The sequence below is a fragment of the Ursus arctos genome, unplaced genomic scaffold (assembly GCF_023065955.2).
Source record: "Ursus arctos isolate Adak ecotype North America unplaced genomic scaffold, UrsArc2.0 scaffold_1, whole genome shotgun sequence".
Lineage (NCBI taxonomy): Eukaryota > Metazoa > Chordata > Mammalia > Carnivora > Ursidae > Ursus > Ursus arctos.
The window spans coordinates 45,780,964-45,799,434 of record NW_026622763.1 but is presented as its reverse complement, the minus strand read 5'-3'; the positions used below and the strand labels follow the sequence as shown (position 1 = coordinate 45,799,434).

The window sequence follows — 18,471 nt, the reverse complement described above, 5'->3', positions numbered from 1 at the left end:
GAGAGAGAGACTGCGAGAAAGGGAACACAAGCAGGGGGAGTGGGAGAAGGAGAAGCAGGTTTCCTGCCGAGCAGGGAGCCCGATGCAGGGCTCAATCCCAGGACCCTGGGATCATGACCTGAGCCAAAGGTAGATGCTTAATGACTGAGCCATGCAGGCGCCTGTTTTTACATTTTTGACACATATTAGATACTTCTAACTTTACCCCTGTTTGAGTTAAGTCATATCATGGTGTCATATATATCTTATCACCTTTTCTATGCCTCCAGGACTCAGTAAAGATGTATTGGAAATGGCTCCTTTGACATAGACATAATAATAAGTGATTCCTGAGTCAGTGTACTTGTTGATACTGTCGTTTCTAGGCACCAAATAACTTATGTGCTTTTAATGGATTAAGATGACCGTTAATTTTTTTAAACTCTAATTTGTAGGAAATCCAAATCTGAAACATCTTCAAGTGATACAATTGTTGATACTTAAAAATAAAGTGAGTGACTATTCTTAGTAACACATCCATGCTTTAATACAAGAACTAAAAGATAAAAAACAGAAACGGCCATCGCCATGGAATAGTAAGAAGTATAGTGATGAAGAGCAACTCTGGTTCAAATGGTATTTTAACAGCTTGTTATACGCTATATGTTACATGTTATATGTCAATTACATAAGACTGGAAAAATAAAAATAAACAATAAACAAATATTTTTTAAAAAGTTTATGTTGGTCTCAATAGTCTAAACTGTACCTGGCTTCTGCAATAATGAATAAATGAGCATTGATTTAAAAAGCCAAAAACATATAAAACATTCATCAGTTGAACACACACTTTAATGGTTACATTTCTTTTACTAAAGATAAGGAAAATGTTTCTACTACATACCACCAGGTTTCCAATCACCATGACCATCATGAAGACAGTAAGGCACATGGTTTGGCCAGCGACCTCCATACAGTCCCACATGGTTTCTATCCACTCTCCACACAGCACACGGAATACAATCAGGAAGGAGTGGAAGAAGTCATGCATGTGCCAGCGTGGGAGTTCACAATCATTGGAAATCTTGCAGACACATTCTTTGTAGCTTTTGCCAAAGAGCTGCATGCCGACCACGGCAAAAATGAAGACGATGATGGCCAACACTAAGGTGAGGTTACCCAGAGCCCCCACTGAGTTGCCAATGATCTTTATCAGCATATTCAGGGTGGGCCAGGATTTTGCCAATTTGAAAACTCGGAGCTGGAAACAAAAGTGAGAAGGCTATTATTGCCCTGCCTTCTAAAGAATCTGTGAATTTATTTACAGGGAAAATCTATGGCATAATTGTCTCAATTACAGGGTGATGGATTATTTGTGTGTCAAACTATTATCTAGCAAATGTATCAGTTATTTAATACCATGGGTTATTTTTCATTCTAAAATAGTCTACTTTATAAATAAAACAAATATATTATACAGTTTTTATTGGCATTTTAATGAAAAGATATATCAACATTTCCAGAATCTTATAAGCATATGTAAGATTTTTTTGTTTTCCATAGGGAACTGATATAGCTAAGATTAATGGTGATTAATTGGCAGAGACTGATTCACTGAAGTAGAGGCTTTCATTATTTAAAAGCTCAAAGTGGATAAATTTTTTAGTGTACTTGAGATACATAAGTACAGTTAAATTAACACAAATTATGTAAGGTACAAGAGAAAAAACAACTAATTTCTTTAAATCGTTAGATTGCTTTAATCTTGCTATATCATAAGTTTGCTGTAACCTCAAGCTGTATTTTAAAGGAGATTTATTTTACTATAGGGCCCTGACCTTGTTTGTGTTTTCACCTTCTGTGAACCACGGTCAACTACGGTCTGGAAGCAGATGATGCTTCTTCCTCCTTCCTAATAGTGGCCTAACGCTATGTCACAATGCCTACGTCATTTACCTCACTTCATCTCAACACACAGGCATTTTATCATCTCATATCATCACTAGAAGAAGGGTAAGTACAATACAATAATATATTTTGAGAAAGCAGATAACTTTTATTAAGAGTATATTGTTGTAATTGTTCAGTTTTATTATTGCTTATTAGTGTTAATCTCTTACTGTGCCTAATTTATAAACTGAATTTTATCATAGGTGTGTATGCATAGGGAAAAACAGCATATATAGGGTTTGGTACTATCCACAGTTCCAGGCATCCACTGGGTGTCTTGAAACATATTCCCACAGATAAGGGGGAGGGGACTACTGGGACTACTGTATTCAAATAAGAAATACTTGGACTTAAGTAAAAAGCTGTATTTGGTCAAGTCTTATGTCTTCGTGACTTAATCAATCAATTCATTATAGTGTGTAAATGGCTTGCCACCACTGTACTTGACGTGCCAGTTGTACGAGCTCATGGAGTCCTCTAAGTTACCATTTACAGTTTGATGGCAGCAGAATTTTGTTTCTGATGTTTCAGTAAATGTCAGAAGAGTAGTGTATTATTTAATGGCATCTAAGTGACCCAAAGGGGTGGATATAAGCACTAAAATGTTTAATTTATTCCCAGAGCAAAACGCTAAGCAAAACACTAATGCTAATATGCTTCCTATTTCCGCAAACTGCAACACATCATCACAAAGACTTACTAAACATTTTTTAAGTAGTTGCCCATATTATTTGTTATATAATCATTTCTAATTTTTGCTCTGTTATTTGCATCCTTCTAGCTTCAAATTAGATTCACAGCTATCCATGAAAACTAGTGAAGGAAACCATAGCTCTAAGGATCTCAACACAAATTTCATCTTTGAAAGTGGTACAGGAAATTCTAAATAGACTTCACAGTAAAGTCTTGAATCTAATCACCATTAATATGTTACCAATAAGAATCTGTCTTTAGTAACTATCTACAGCCTCTGTTAATTGAAAATAAATCACAAAAAGAGCCAACTCAAAGTAACAGCATGATAAAATGCATCACACTCTAAATGGAAATGTGTCAAGTGATATTTTGTCTCTGAATTTTAAAAGATTCATGAACTGATGAATATAAAAATCAAATAAAAGACTATTTCTTTAAAATTAACAAAACATAATATAAGCAATTCTTCTCAGAGACTAGATCTGGTGACTTCCGGACTGGCTGAAGGGGCAAATGTGTGGGGAGCTCCACCTTCTTCCCTTGCACACTCTACCCAGTCTCAAGTCTTGACTTCTATGGGGGCAAAGTGGGCAACTCCGTAATTCCTGAGCCTCTGAGAAAAAGGTGAGCTCATCCTAAGTCTCAAACAAGCCTTATGCACAGTTAAGCAAACTTCACATAACTGAACGATGAATATTGTGTTATTTAATTGTATTTGGATTTATATATGAATCCTTTGTAGGATAAATCCCTATTAGCCTTGCCATTCAATTAAAAAAGACAGAACTGTTATTTGGTCATCTGAATAAACTTTATCTATCTGTTAAAGCTATGATGAAGAACAAGTTGCCAGCTGGTTGTACAGGAATCTGGTTTGCTTTTAAATATATTCAAATAATATTTTAACTATGGGAAATCTTATCATTCTTATTCCTACTAGATGAGAGAAGCCTGATTAAATTAATTATAAAAACATTATGGATACTCCCAGTTAATTTACCAGCCGAAATGATCGGAGAACTGACAATCCTTCCACATTTGCCAAACCAAGTTCCATTAAACTGAGGCTCACGATTAAACCATCAAAAATATTCCAGCCTTCTTGAAAGTAATAATATGGATCCATGGCTATTATCTTAAGAAACATTTCTGCTGTGAAGATCCCAGTGAAGACCTAAAAGAGAAATGTTATTGCACAAGTGAATACTCTTGAAAACATAAATAATTATCGAGCAATTTAACTTACTTCCAACAGACCACAATTACAAATTTTAAAAACTGGTTTAGGTCCAGCAAATTAGTAACCTCAAATGGTTTGTACTCAAATCAATGTTTAATTGTTTACTATATTTAAGGTTTATTAAGTGATGAGGAGTACATGAATTAAGACCATAAATTTAATATTGTTATTTTTATTTTCTTACATGAAAGGTTCAGCTAAATCCTTGTGGTCAACTGCTTGGCTCTGTCTCTAATTTCTCTAGGCCTCCAAAACTCACCAAATGATTACCTAATAGTTGGTCCCCTCCCATGGCCCTGCAGGCTAGAATGCTAAGAATGCTTCATATTAGTTATAATAAACATGGTCACCACCAGCCCTACAGATGGTAAGAATGCTAAAAATAAAAATTATTTTCCTGGCCAAAAAGAAGCAGTATTCTCCATTCTCTATTTTCTTAATCTGCAACTATTTCAAACTTACTCTCTCCTCCACATATCTGACTGCTTTTCCTTATCTTTCCACCTCAGTACTTCTGAGTCTCAGAGGGAACAGAAGTCAGACAATCTGAACCTTCTCAGTGTTCCTCTATCTACCTACTTACATCCAAACCCACGCTTTGCAGGTTTTTCCCTTCCTGTTAAAAATGAAAGAAGAGCCCCTGCTTTGCTCTAATTTCTCTGTTTTATGTGTCTCCTTTGGCCTTCTCAAAGAATTCACTTTCTCAACTAACCACATAGTTTCAACCTTTTCCTGCTACTGACTTCTTCCAAGTGGGATTTTATAGGGAGCAATGGACACTCAGTCCTTCTCTACCTTACAACTACCATGAACATCATCGAAGAGACTCTCCTTACATTCTGCTTCCCCTGTTAGCTACCCCCATCTGTCCTCTCCTCATAGCCCAACTTCTTTAAGAGGTTGGGTACTTGTCTATACTCACTAGTTCCACTTCTTCAACTCACTTTGCAACCTATCAGTCAACACAAACTGCTTTAACAAATTTCACCAATATAGCCAACATCACCATTGGTAAATTCAGTCAAAATTTTTGAAGTTATCTTGCTTATCTCTTTGGGGGTTCTTCACATTGTTTTTTCGTTCGTTGTTTCTGAAAATATTTTCTGTTCCTGGCTTCAGTGATCCCCACCTCCCTGGATACTTCTCAGCTGCTTTTCTTCCCCTAACAAATTATTTAATATCGGACTTCTTCAGAAGTCTCTCTGTCCTGGACCTTATTACTCTAATTTTCCTCCTACAATAAGTTTACACTTTGAGACTTATTTTTCCATTCCAGCACATCTCCTGAGCTCCAGAACCACAGACCCACCTGCCTATTCAACACTTCCATTTGTTGGCTATCTCATAGGGATCACAAATTCAACAGGTCCAAAATTTACCTTACCACTTTCTCTGCACAACCTTGCTTTTCTTTTGATACTCACTAGCTCAATAAATGAAATCACTCTCAAACTTGGTGGCCATCTCAGAAATCTGAGACCCTTACTGACACAAATACTTCTTGAATACTTCAGGTTGAAATTCACCCGTGCAGGTATCACCAGTTTATTCTCCTTTTATTGTTGAGTGGATATCCATTGTTTGAATATTCTACAGATATTAAGATACTGTATAACACTTTTTGTTACTTTTCCAAAAAATCTTTGCCACCCCAACAACATATGCTAATCTTTTCATATATTTTATGCTTACATATGCCATAGACTCTTGTTTTGAACAACTAGTTGTCTTTTAAAGAAATTAAGATAAGGGAAAAAAGACAATCTTTTTTATTTACCCACGTTTATTAATTTTGAGTGACCATCATTCCCAGATTCAAATTTTCATCTGATAGGTTTTTCCCCTTTAGCCCAAAGAACTTCTTTAACATTTTTTGTAGCATGATTCTGATGCAACACCTTCTCTCAGTTTTTGTTCATGCTAAAATTATTTCACATTAGCTTTTCATGGATAGTTTCACTGCAGAATAACAAGTTAACTTTTTCCTTTTTTTCTTTCATTGGGTTATTTTCTTATGGACTGAATTGTTTCTGATGAGATATCAGCCCCTAGCATATAATAAGGATTTTTCTACTGGCTGCTTCCAAAAGTTTCTTTTGTTTACAGCAGCTTGACTAAGATGGGCCCAATGTAGTTAACTTTATATTTATCCTTGCTGATGTTCACTGAAATTATATAATTTAATATTAAAATGTCTAAAGTTAGGGGCTCCTGGGTGGCACAGCGGTTGAGTGTCTGCCTTCGGCTCAGGGCGTGATCCCGGCGTTCTGGGATCGGGCCCCACATCGGGCTCCTCCGCTGGGAGTCTGCTTCTTCCTCTCCCACTCCCCCTGCTTGTGTTCCCTCTCTCACTGGCTTTCTCTATCTCTGTCAAATAAATAAATAAAATCTTAAAAAAAATGTCTAAAGTTAATATTTGTCACCAATTTTGAGAAAATTTTGGCCATTATTTTTCAAATATTTGTTTTGTTCTATTCTCTCACTTTTCTCCTTCTGGGTCTTCCATAAGCAAATTTTAGACCACTTGATATTATTGTGCAAATTAGTAATAGTACACTTTTCAGTTTTTCTCTGCCATTCAAATTGGATCATTTCTATTGATTTGCTTCAAGTTTAGCAACCCTTTCTTCTGACATCTGCAATCTTTTAAAAATACATCAAATGAATTTTTCACCTTAGAATTTTTCTTTCTAGTTCTAAAATGTCTAGATGATTCTTAATAGTTTTCATTTCTTTTCCACCCATACTCTCCATCTGTTTACTCTTTATGATCATTTTTTCCCTTCAAAATGTAAACATATTTACAGTAGCTCCTCCAAAGTCCTTTTATGTTGATACTAGCAATTCGGTCATTTCTGGATCTATTTCTATTAAGTGCTTTTTCTCTCAACTATAAGACGCATTTTCCTATTCCCTTCACATATCATGTAATTTTTTTATGTGATGTGATGTGTTGTAGAGTGTTTTGATTCAATTATTTCCTCTGAAGAAAACTGATTTTTGTTCTAGTAGGCAATTAGTTATAGGTTGGCCACATGGAACTTATGGTAGCTATGTTTTATACTTAATTAGGACAGAGGTATTTTGGTTTGTTCTTTGTCCTAGCTGAATTCTGGTTCTTTGACATAGTCTTTACCCCCAAATTTTAGCCCATCTGGGATTTCAAAGAAAAGCTCAACATGTTCATCCAATTTCTCTATCTTGGTTGGCTTCAAATTCTAAATTCTGTTGAGAAATATCCCTTTCTATCTATTTTTTGGAACTGTTTGTAAAGGATTGGTGTTAATTCTTAAAACATTTGATAAAATTGACCAGTGAAACTGTCTGGGCCTAGGCTTTCCTTTGTGGGAATATTTTTTGATTACTAATCCAATTTTTACTTGTTAAAGGTTTTTTCAGATTTTTCTACTACTTCTTGACTCAGTTTCAGTAGTTTCTTACTTTCTAGGAATTTTTCCATTTCATTTAGCTTAATTTGTTGGCATACAATTATTTACAACATTCCTTATACTCCTTTTATTTATGTAAGATCTATGGTGATGTCCCCTTTTGATTCCTGATTTTTATAATTTGAGTCTTCTCTATTTTTTTTTACGGTAAGTCTAGCTAAAGATTTGTCATTTCTGTTGAATTTTTTAAAGAATCATCTTTTGGGTTGATTTTCTCTAATGTTTTCCTGTTCTCTATTCATTTCCACACTATGTTTTGTTATTTCCTTTCTTCTGATAGCTGGGGTGTAGCTTGATCTTCTTTTTCTAGTTTCTTAAGGGAGCAGGGTAGATTATGGATTTGAGATTTTTTTTTTAACTCTAGGCATTTACAGCATAAATTTACCTCTAAGCACTGTTTTAGCTGCTGCACTTCATAAGTTTCAATTTGGTGAGTTTTCATATTCATTTCAAAGTATTTCTAATCTCTCTTGTGATTTCTTCTTTAACCCCTTGTCACTTAGAAGTTTTTAAAAATCCACATATTTGTAAATTTTCCAAATTTATGTTATTAATTTCTAATTCCATTCCATTTTTGTCAGAAAAGTATTTTGCATGATTTCAATCTTTTAAAGTTTATTGAGGCTTGTTTTATAACCTCACATATAACTTAACTTGGGGAGTATTTCATATGTACTTGAGAAGAATTATATATCCTATCCATATATTTTCTAATATTCCACGATTCCCCTCAAATGCAAATCTTGCCTTCCTTAACACATAAGACAAATCCCACTTTGAATTGTCCATTTGTTGTTTTTTTGTCTTTCCAGCATCTACTCTCTCTTCATCTAGAAGTGGGAGAACCGATTTTTTTTCTTTATAATTCCACTCATTTACTCTGTCTCCAGGGATAAGAAATGGTTCTGGTTTGGCCAAATAGGGCATTCTAATTCTAGAACCAGAGTAACTGACTGGCTTAGAAATGGTCATGTAACTCCAACCAGGCCAATAATCATCAATTTTTAGACCTTTGTTAAGCAACTAGTTAGGAAGCACAATCCTTCTGCTCAGGAATCTAGGCTGGTAAGATAAAAGTTGGTGGGGGGCGCCTGGGTGGCACAGCGGTTAAGCTTCTGCCTTCGGCTCAGGGCGTGATCCCGGCGTTATGGGATCGAGCCCCACATCAGGCTCCTTCGCTAGGAGCCTGCTTCTTCCTCTCCCACTCCCCCTGCTTGTGTTCCCTCTCTCACTGGCTGTCTCTATCTCTGTCAAATAAATAAATAAATTCTTTAAAAAAAAAAAAGATAAAAGTTGGTGGGATGTTGCTACCAGTAGAATACCCAGCCAGAGACAAAGGAAACATATTGGGAAGAAGTAGGGTCAGAAAATGACTCCCAGTGACATTGCTTGAGAAAGAGAATCTATACAGCTTAAAACCTGGAGTTATACCCAAATGGGTGTTAGCTAATTGAGGTAATGAATTCTCTTTATTTTTGCTTAAGCCCATTTGAGTTGTTTCCTAACACCTGCTTCTATTAAGCTTTCTTCCATCCCTTGCTCATTTTTTAGAGAAAATACTGAAGTGGTTCCCATATAGGTGAAAATTTGGACTAGGTAATGTTATTATTCTTTCTTACCCCACAGTTCTGTGATTTCTGACTACAGTTTATGGTATTCTCTGAAATAGCTTTCAAAATCTCGGATATAATGTTCAGACTTTTCATTGCTCTGTCAATTTCTTATGGACACAGTTTCCCTAATTTTAAAATACAAACAATCATAGTACCTGCCTTAGGACTGACTTTATGGGAACCTAGAGAGAGGGAGCTCATGTAAATTTCATTTCTCAAGTTGGGAGGTATATGAGAACTTAAGCCTCTTACATTGGTATTAATATATTTTTGTTGCCTGAGTTTTTATTTCTCAGTATAAGATCACTTTCCTTTCCTTTCTGTCACTTTACCATATATCCAGTGAATGTTAATACAAATTTTTAAGGGAAAATGTATACAAAAATTTAGCATTATAAATTCCTAAATTTACAGAAGAAATTCAAACAGAAATAATAATCTCTATGTGATATTTCCTTCCCAAAGATTCTCTTCAGTGTTTATAAATGATATTTCAAAATTATCTGACTTGGCATATTTTAAAACTTGATAAACGTAGTTATGTCATTAAGAATGTATTCTAACTACCTGAGAAACACATCACAATCTTGTTACCATAGACTAATGTCCTCTATAATTCATAATCATCTTTCTAATCAAATTTAATTCTTTTTTTAAAAGATTTTATTTATTTATTTGACAGAGAGAGAGAGACAGCCAGCGAGAGAGGGAACACAAGCAGGGGGAGTGGGAGAGGAAGAAGCAGGCTTCCCAGCAGAGCAGGGAGCCCAGTCCGATGCGGGGCTCGACCCCAGGACCCTGGGATCACCCCCTGAGCCGAAGGCAGACACTTAACGATTGAGCCACCCAGGCGCCCCTCTAATCAAATTTAATTCTAAATCAAATTGTACATAAAATCTTTCACTTTTGTGCACTGCTTAAATGCAGCAATATATTTTTGTTATAAAAAAAGGGATGATAAACTTTTGCTGTCCAGGAGTACACTGCCAATTAATACACATTTAACTCAAAGGTGATATATGAAATTCATTAAGGCAATCATGAACTCTTGCAAGGACCCTCAGCAAGTCTTACCAGGTTCCCTACTGACAGCACACTGCTGAATTGCTCTGTCATAGGATAGTGCTCCATGGCCATAAAGAGTGTATTTAAGACAATGCAGATGGTGATGGCCAGATCAACAAATGGGTCCATCACAACCAGGTTGACGAGATGTTTCACCTTTAACCATGGTTTACAGCAGTCCCAAATCAAACACATGTTAGCAAATTTATACCAGCAGGGTGGGCATTTCTGTCTGGATTCTTCAAGTTCTGGAAAAAAAAAAAAGTTAGAATACTCATGAAAACTGCTTACTTTTTATTAGGCAGCATTTGGTTTAAACTGAAAGTGATTTTTTTAGAAATAAAAGTTGTCACAAGTCATTAACGGATTAATCTGGTGGTGGAACAGGAAAAGACCTATCGTGGCTTATCTGTCATAAAAACATGGGCACAAAAAGGCTGGTAAACTTTCCAAATCTATTTTGGCTAAACATAATTTCCCAGATTCTATCTGCGATATTAAACTGTTCAAAAATTATCTTCAAGAATATCTGAAACTAATGGGGAGGACTTGGGTTAAGCTCATCCATGCTCCAGATAGAGCCAGATATATATATATATATATATATATATATATATATATATATATATATATATACACACACACACACACACACACACACACACACATTATCAAAGAACCCCTTCACAGGAGATGTCTTAAAACTTTTATCAGTCATGCTGAATCTCAGTTTCTTGGATTAGATATGTGTTTTGGGGGGCGCCTGGGTGGCACAGCGGTTAAGCGTCTGCCTTCGGCTCAGGGCATGATCCCGGCGTTATGGGATCGAGCCCCATATCAGGCTCCTCTGCTATGAGCCTGCTTCTTCCTCTCCCACTCCCCCTGCTTGTGTTCCCTCTCTTGCTGACTGTCTCTATCTCTGTCGAATAAAAAAAAAAAAGTAATTAAAAAAAAAAGATATGTGTTTTGGGTCTTTCAATGAGATAGTTTGGTCAGTGCCACCAGTGTCTGTCAAAGTTTCCAGTTAAGCTTTTTATAGATATAGGCTTGCATATTAAACTCAACAAGATTCCTTATCCCTAAATTTCTTTATTTAACTAGAGGGCACAAAAGAAGAGAAAATATACATGTTAAGAAACTGGAATACTCACTGTTAGCATAAATCAATGTTTCACTTGAGACATGTACTACTGGTAAAATATAAGAGGATTTTAGGTGGCACATATGTAGAATTCATAAATTTTCATGGTGTGAATTTACTTTAATGTATTAAAGTATATAACTATCATAGCAAACCTCTGATATAAAATTTCATATCATAGTACATTTATATAGAAAAAAGTATGATTTCAAGAAGGCTTTCAATTAAATAATAGGAGAGAGAAGACAGAATTGCATAGCTCTTTAAGGTGATACTCAAAATACTGAAACTTGGTAAATACTGGCAAAGAATTTTAGAAAATTAGGAAGTGAGAAATTACTATCTTCTTTGGTGAGATGATCTTTTAATCAACTCGAGTGGGATAAGAATGCAGAACTTGCTTTCTGCCCATAGCATTACTTCACACCTGATTATCTGTTCTGCCAAATATGAGACCACCACTTCTTAGCACTAAAATAAAGGGAAAGATTCTTTTTTCATTCATAGTATATTTGACTCTGATCAGTTACCTTAGTATTACTACTGTAGCAACGAAATATCCCTTCCAACCTGATACAGTTCACTAGAAGCTAAACTTCATGGGGGAGAGAACAGCATATGGAATGGATCAACACAGCCATAGCTAATGATTTTTTGTTTTGCTGATAAACATTAACTACTAACTAATGCTGTAAGTTCACCAATTTCCTAAAGTAAATTAATTTCTTGATTATTGGTAACAGAAATCCATTAGAGCTAGATTCTTCAATTGTCTCTTTAGATACTAAAATTCTTCAAGTGCACAGTTTATGTCTCTCTTTCTTAATATGTAATTTTGTAAACAATAAAGAAGAGTTGAGGTGTAAATCAGAGGAAAAATGTAAAATTAATAACCAGTTATTGCATAAGATGCTTTTAAGACTCCTAAACAATGTCATATTTATACTGAAGATAAAAAGATACCATTTACAGTAACTGACAGAAGAGAAATGAAATAATAACTCTTGGCCTGTGTACCGTCAGAATAAGTATTTTTTAAATTCTACTTGTCATTTAGCAGGTAAAGAGAAGCAAACAGGAATTGTGTAGAAAAAAACAAACAAACAAACCAGAGAAAAGTTCAAAAGGGAAAATTCAGGCAGTGTTGCTCATCTTGACACCAGGAAAAAGTGGATCAAAGTTGTTTTAGTTCTAAAATAAAATCATTCAATTATTCATGCCAGTGAGAGAGAATGAGAGAGAGAGAGAGAGAGGGACAGAGAGAAGAATCTTACATTTTAAAACAAAACAAAGCACTCAGGAAAGAACGACAGCCATCTCTCCATTATTCCTGTGTAGATTATCTACACTGAGATTGACTTCCATCCCAGTTTAGATATTTTGCTGGTTCTCCTCAATTCCTCAGGTGTTTGTAACTTACCCTCCCACTATCCTTCCCAAGAATGTGACCAGGGAACATTTATGTATGGATTTGCATTTAAAACTTGAAAAGCAAACAATTCATTTTTTGCTCATCTCCTACAGTTTCATTAAGTAAGAGGCTATTCATTCCCCTGGACAATGGAGATTTGACTGTAGTTCAAAAGAAGGAAAACAAAAGATGCCAGCCAACTGGATCAACAAGCCTGCTTCAAAGAAAAAAAAAAAAAGAGGTGGGGGGGTAGTAAACTAAACATGATTAGACTTAGAAGAAAGGATCCCCAAATAAACAAATTATGTCAACCTAAGAAATCTTTCCACGGTTAGCAGGACCAAAAAAGGAAGGACTGTGTAAGACAGCTCTAATATGCATGTGTATGTGAAGTATTGCGAACAACCAACCTAGGTCAATGTCACATTCAAAATTTTTAGATACAATTGAATAAAGAAAAGAAAGGTTTATATTCTAATCAACCAATGAAAAACAGAATGAAAATGTTGCCACTGTCCCTCACAAAAGTATAAAGTCAAAAAGCTCTGCAGGTATTAAACCAAACACTCAGTCTTCTGCTTCCTAATTTATACATATTTCTAGGACATCCAAGGCAAGCCCATTGAGACACATTTCAATGGAGAGCCATGTGGATACACTCATTTTGAACTCTGTATTTTAATTAGTGGACAAGGCCAATCTTGTGGTGGATTGCTGTTTTCAAGTAATTTCTTACGTTAGCTCAAACTTAATGGTATCAGAAGTGAAAAGTAGGACTGTTGATTTAGACTTACCCTGTCTCCTTGTCTACTTCTTGCTTTAGGGAGCAGACATGCTGCTGACATCGGTAGCAGAACCACTGGCAGCTTCCTCTCAGTGGTTTTGCTATGGCAAGGAGCAGAAGACCAGAGCATCTTCAAAAGATTTACCTGGAGGGACAGGGAGGAGCAAGCTACTGGCAGCTGGGGGAGAAGAGGGAGTGCAAGCTAATGCAGGCGAGGTTGGGGAAGAACGTACTGAGTTTAATATTCCATAGAAATCAGTGAGAAGATTTCTGATACTGCATTAAGATATTATGAAAATTGGGTCTTGTAATACTGATGTGGCTGTGATATATATTCAGACATCTACACTGTGGGTTTTTTCTGGCTGCGACTTTTAGGCTTTTGGTACTGATATTAGTATAAAAAAAATCTTCCCATTCAGACTGGAAAAGAATTATTCCAAGAATCCGTCCAATGCCAAGAGAAACTATAACTAACAATAACAAAGGCATGTGCCCATGCATTCTCTCTCATTCGCCATCTTTCTTGTTCCTTTGACACGCCTACACACACACACATACATACAACCTGGGAGAGGGCAGAAAGAAGGGGGGCTATAAAAGAGAAAGGGACAGAAGCGAGATGGCAGGTAAGGGAGGAGGATAGAATATATTTTATATGAAAGTATTTTCCAAGTAGTTGAAGTTGATAGTTCACATTTAAATTCACTTACAGTGTGGAAAGACACAAACGGGAATTAACAAAAACAATGAAAGTAAAATGACAATAATGATAATATTTACTGACTGCCTTCTACATTCCAGATACATAGGTGTTTTATATATGATGTCTCAATTCTTACAACACCCTGATGCCTAGATCTCATTATCTGTATTTTACTGATGAGAAAAACTAAGTTCAGAGTCTTAAATTAACACATTTAACATGTAACAGAACCAAGAATCGATAACCGATCAAGCTGTCCCCACAGTCTTTATTTTGGCATTATAAGATCCAGACCGCTAAACAATATGTTAACTACTCAGATATACAATCTGCAACTAAAGAAAGAGCTGATATATTGTAAAACTCTGGTTACGGAAAGGCAAAAATAGTTCAACAAAATTTTGAAAAATTTGCTTCAAAGAGGTTGATATCAAACCCTAATCCACATTTTTCATTAATATTCCTGGTTAAATCAAAGAACTTTATAACTTTTGTCTCAAGCAGTTAATACAATTTAAATGGGTTAGCATCATCATGAAAATAAACATTTATCATTCCACTCCTTTCACTGTCATACACACAACAAGCTTCAACAGTTTAGAATTTAATCTACAAAAGCAGTATTCCAAGTATATCTTGAATTTGCAGTAGCTTCCTGGAGGCTAAATGTAAAAATCTGTATAAGATAGTAGAATCTACGTGTTGTACATGGATTTTACTTTTATCTGGTAAAAGACATAATGCTGATGTGATATAAAGTCAGGAAGAATTTTCTTGGACTTTATGGAAGTAATTTTTTTTTCATCATTACCAAAGTATCACCAAGTGGGTCTACTGTAGGACTTTTGACATACCTTCCATGGTGTTGGTCAAAATACTGGCTAGACTCATTGCTCTTTGCCTTGCTGTAGGATCTTCCAGCAAATCCATGGAAACATGATAAGAACTGGATCGTCTCTTTCTTAGTTCTGTTTCAGTAGTCGTGCCCTGAAAATAAAATTTCAGATAAAATAACTATTATTCTTAAGGGTAGCAAAACCCAAAGTGTACCTATAATAGGTACTATTTAACTAAATGCCCACCAGATGAGAACAGCTCATTAAGATATTGCTGGAATCAGCATTCTTGGGAAGCGTTTCAAAGCCCATCAGATTTTCAGCCTTCAGTGATTTTTGGGTTTGCAATCAAGATGGACTTTAATTCCTCCACAGTGGAGCTTTTGACTGGAGGGATCATACCTACCATTGCATAGCTAACCTTTTAGCATTTCAACCAATCCTACCTAGAACTTCAGATTGAAACTCATTGTTCCTTGATTTACTCTCAGGTTGAGTTATTATATCTTTACAGACACATATTCATGGTTTAATGTACGGAAACAATTTCTAAGGTTTCCCTAATATGCATTAGTAACATTCCCCCTAAAATGTGAATTCAACTTGTAAAATGCTTTTGTTCATTATAAATAGGTAACATTTCCTAACATCCTTAATAATAAAAGCAAATATTAGAACTAATTTATAACTGTCTTACATTTGCAAAACAACTCCACAAACCATCCACAAAACAACACATCCTTGGTGCCGAAACTCTAATTTAAGTCAATAACACCAATTTGGGGAACTTTGATTTTTAACCATGATAAAATGATTTGATACTTTTCTATTCCAAAATACACTCAGGAAGATTTCAACATGGGCAGAAATTTACTCCTACTTTAGGAGATCAAACAAGGAAGTTAATTATCACAGGAAGAAAGGGCAAAATTCATGCATTTCAAATGCAGATCTGAGTGCTAATAATACACAAGAAGTCATTTTTAGTTGAGGATCCTCCCTATTTCAAAGAGCAATATGAGTCCTGTTCATCTACTTTGACTTTATTGTGGAATGAGTAATTAACATTATTTTATTAACCTGCATCCTTCCGATGCAGACATATTCAAAAGCAAAGTTTCCACTTAGTTGATATGATTGCCATTAATGGTGACAGACATCCATACAGGCCATTCTAAAATTAATTTTATGGTAGAAGAGAAGCAAAATTGATGAGAAAATAAATTACTCCTCCCTGTTGAAACTAAAGGCCTTCAAATCAAAAGGCTGTTTTTCAGAAATTAAAATATTTGGCCTGGTCAGAGAGGCAAAATTTTAAGAAAAAAATAGGGTCACTTAAAGGTCATCTAGTCTCTTCTGCTCTGTACAGAACTATATGTGCAATCCTAGATCTGTCTAATTTTTAATGATAGATTTCTGATCTTCTAATGATATTACTGAGGAAATTCTTTCTTAAGTTAAATTGCTTCTATTGAATTTACATGTCAAGGATACTGTGTGCTTTGGTGGGTATCATTTGGCTTCAGCGGTTTATTTTCTATTCTCATTTCCCCCTCTGCAGTCTCTCAAAGCCTACTCCTTTGTCTGCACCTTTGGCTCAGTGCCCTGCCTCTGAGCGCCTGGCTGTGTGACTGCAGAATGGACATGATGGAGTGGGAAATAAAAGGATTTCAGTAAGTTTTGCTTCAAATGGGCTCCCATTTGCCTTCAGAGATGTATCCTATCCTCTCTGATAGGACAGGGGTTTTATGGTAATTACTGACAAATTCTATTTTCTGAGATACTCCTTGTATTATGCAAAGAAGTTGCGGATTTGTTTGTTCAATTAACATTTATCTGTTCTCTTCACTCTTTTGGTCTGAGTAAGTCTTGATTGGCCCAGGAATCTCTATTTTTTTTTTCTTTAAACTGCTTTATTGAGGAATGACTGACACGTAAAAAGCTGTGTATATTTAATATACACAATTCAGTGAGTATACTCTTGTGAACTACTACCACTATCAAGGCCACAAACATCTCCATCACCTTCCAAAGTTTCCACTCATCCCTTTATTGTTGTTGTTGTTGTTGTTGTTATGATTCATGATGAGAATACTTAACATTAAATCTACCATCTTAGCCAATTTTAAGGCTACAATGCAGTATCATTAGCTATAGGCATTATGCTATATAAATCTCCAGAATTTATTTATCTTGCTTAATGGAAATTTTGTACCCTTTGGCCATCAAACTCACAGAAGCAGAGAGCAGAATGGTGACTGCCAGGGGTTGGGGGAGAGGGAAATGAGGAATATCCAGTTTTAAGAAGCATCCCTTGGAATTTTGATGTAAGTAGTCTGAGGGTCAAGTATATTTGGAGAAACACTGGGCTAAAATGAAAATGTTTGCTTCCTTAGCCATTTCTTACTTTCCATTTAAGAAAGTTAAAAAAATTCAATGGAAGGCAATATTGCAGTATGGATAGAATGCAGGGTCAGTAGCTTACACACCTGGGGTCAAATCTTAGTTCCATCATGCACAGGCCTCAGTTTCCTCCTCTTTAAAATGGGGATAATATTAGTACCTATCATAAAGGGTTGTCGTGAGGACTTAATGAAATAACACATGTAAAGTGTTCCAGGCAGTGTCTGGTACATAGTCAGCCATGATTATTTTAACAGAGAAGTTGATATTCCTTCTGCATTCTTCCTGGTTCCTTCACTACAAAGTTCTACTTTTTTCACTATTTTATCTGACTCCAGGTACTTGGATGTTTCTTTGGGAGAAAGTGGTAGGGAGAGGCCATGGGAAAAAAGCGATCAATGGCTATTTCTGTAACCTAGGTAAGCGGTAAGAAGCTCCTCTTTTAGATGACAGAAAGCTGACTCCATATGATTTTAATGTGGCTGAAAGAGCTTCTCCAACTATAATAAATGGGCTTGTTTTAGAAAAATCATACAAAGAAGATTACAATATGATTTGGCAAACTATAAAATACAACCCAATGACATTGCTAGAATAGTTTTATGTTGGGCAATAAAATCTTATTTATTACCAAAGTTAAGAAGCACCTTATGTTTTACAAAGGCAAATGTCAATAATATATCCCTGTAAGTGTCTGCTATTTAGTTGAAACTCTTTTTTATATGTTTGATTTAGAGCCTCTTTGTTTACAAAAAGAAATCATGATAGTAACACAAAAAATGAAATCTGCTCTAAAAATTGCAATGCATGACCCTACCAGGTACTTTGAGTGACTTCTTTACCACACAAAGGTACAATGGCTGGGGTCATTTGAGTGGGTGCTAAAAATGTTACAGCACTCTGACCTGCAAAGAAAAAGAAATGTTGCATTGCAGGATTTAGATGTCTTTAGTAACAGTATCTACTTCAAGAAGAAGTATCAAATTCTCTTTTTAATGGAACAGTGGTAACAAGATCCTTCAGTTGCATATTTATATCATTTCTTGCATTTCATTTGATTATATTAATTAAACATCATGTTTGATAAATTGTTGCTGTGCTTTTTTGGCAAATATCATACCCCTAGGCCTTGAAGGATATCCTTTTCTTCTTCCCATATAATGATGAATACTTCTAATTAGATTCTGTGAGAGCCAAC

General features: G+C 35.5%; 1 protein-coding gene across 1 annotated transcript in view; it reads right to left on the bottom strand.

The window, feature by feature from the left end:
* LOC113250826 (sodium channel protein type 2 subunit alpha) overlaps nt 1–18,471 on the bottom strand; it is an 81,829-nt gene that overhangs the window by 36,559 nt on the left and 26,799 nt on the right. Inside the window, exons 12-15 of the mRNA XM_057318264.1 lie at nt 14,889–15,021; nt 10,002–10,240; nt 3,626–3,799; nt 884–1,240 (exon numbers count right to left, since the gene is read on the bottom strand). Of these exons, the coding sequence (XP_057174247.1) occupies nt 884–1,240; nt 3,626–3,799; nt 10,002–10,240; nt 14,889–15,021 (903 nt within the window). The remainder of the gene's footprint in view (nt 1–883; nt 1,241–3,625; nt 3,800–10,001; nt 10,241–14,888; nt 15,022–18,471) is intronic.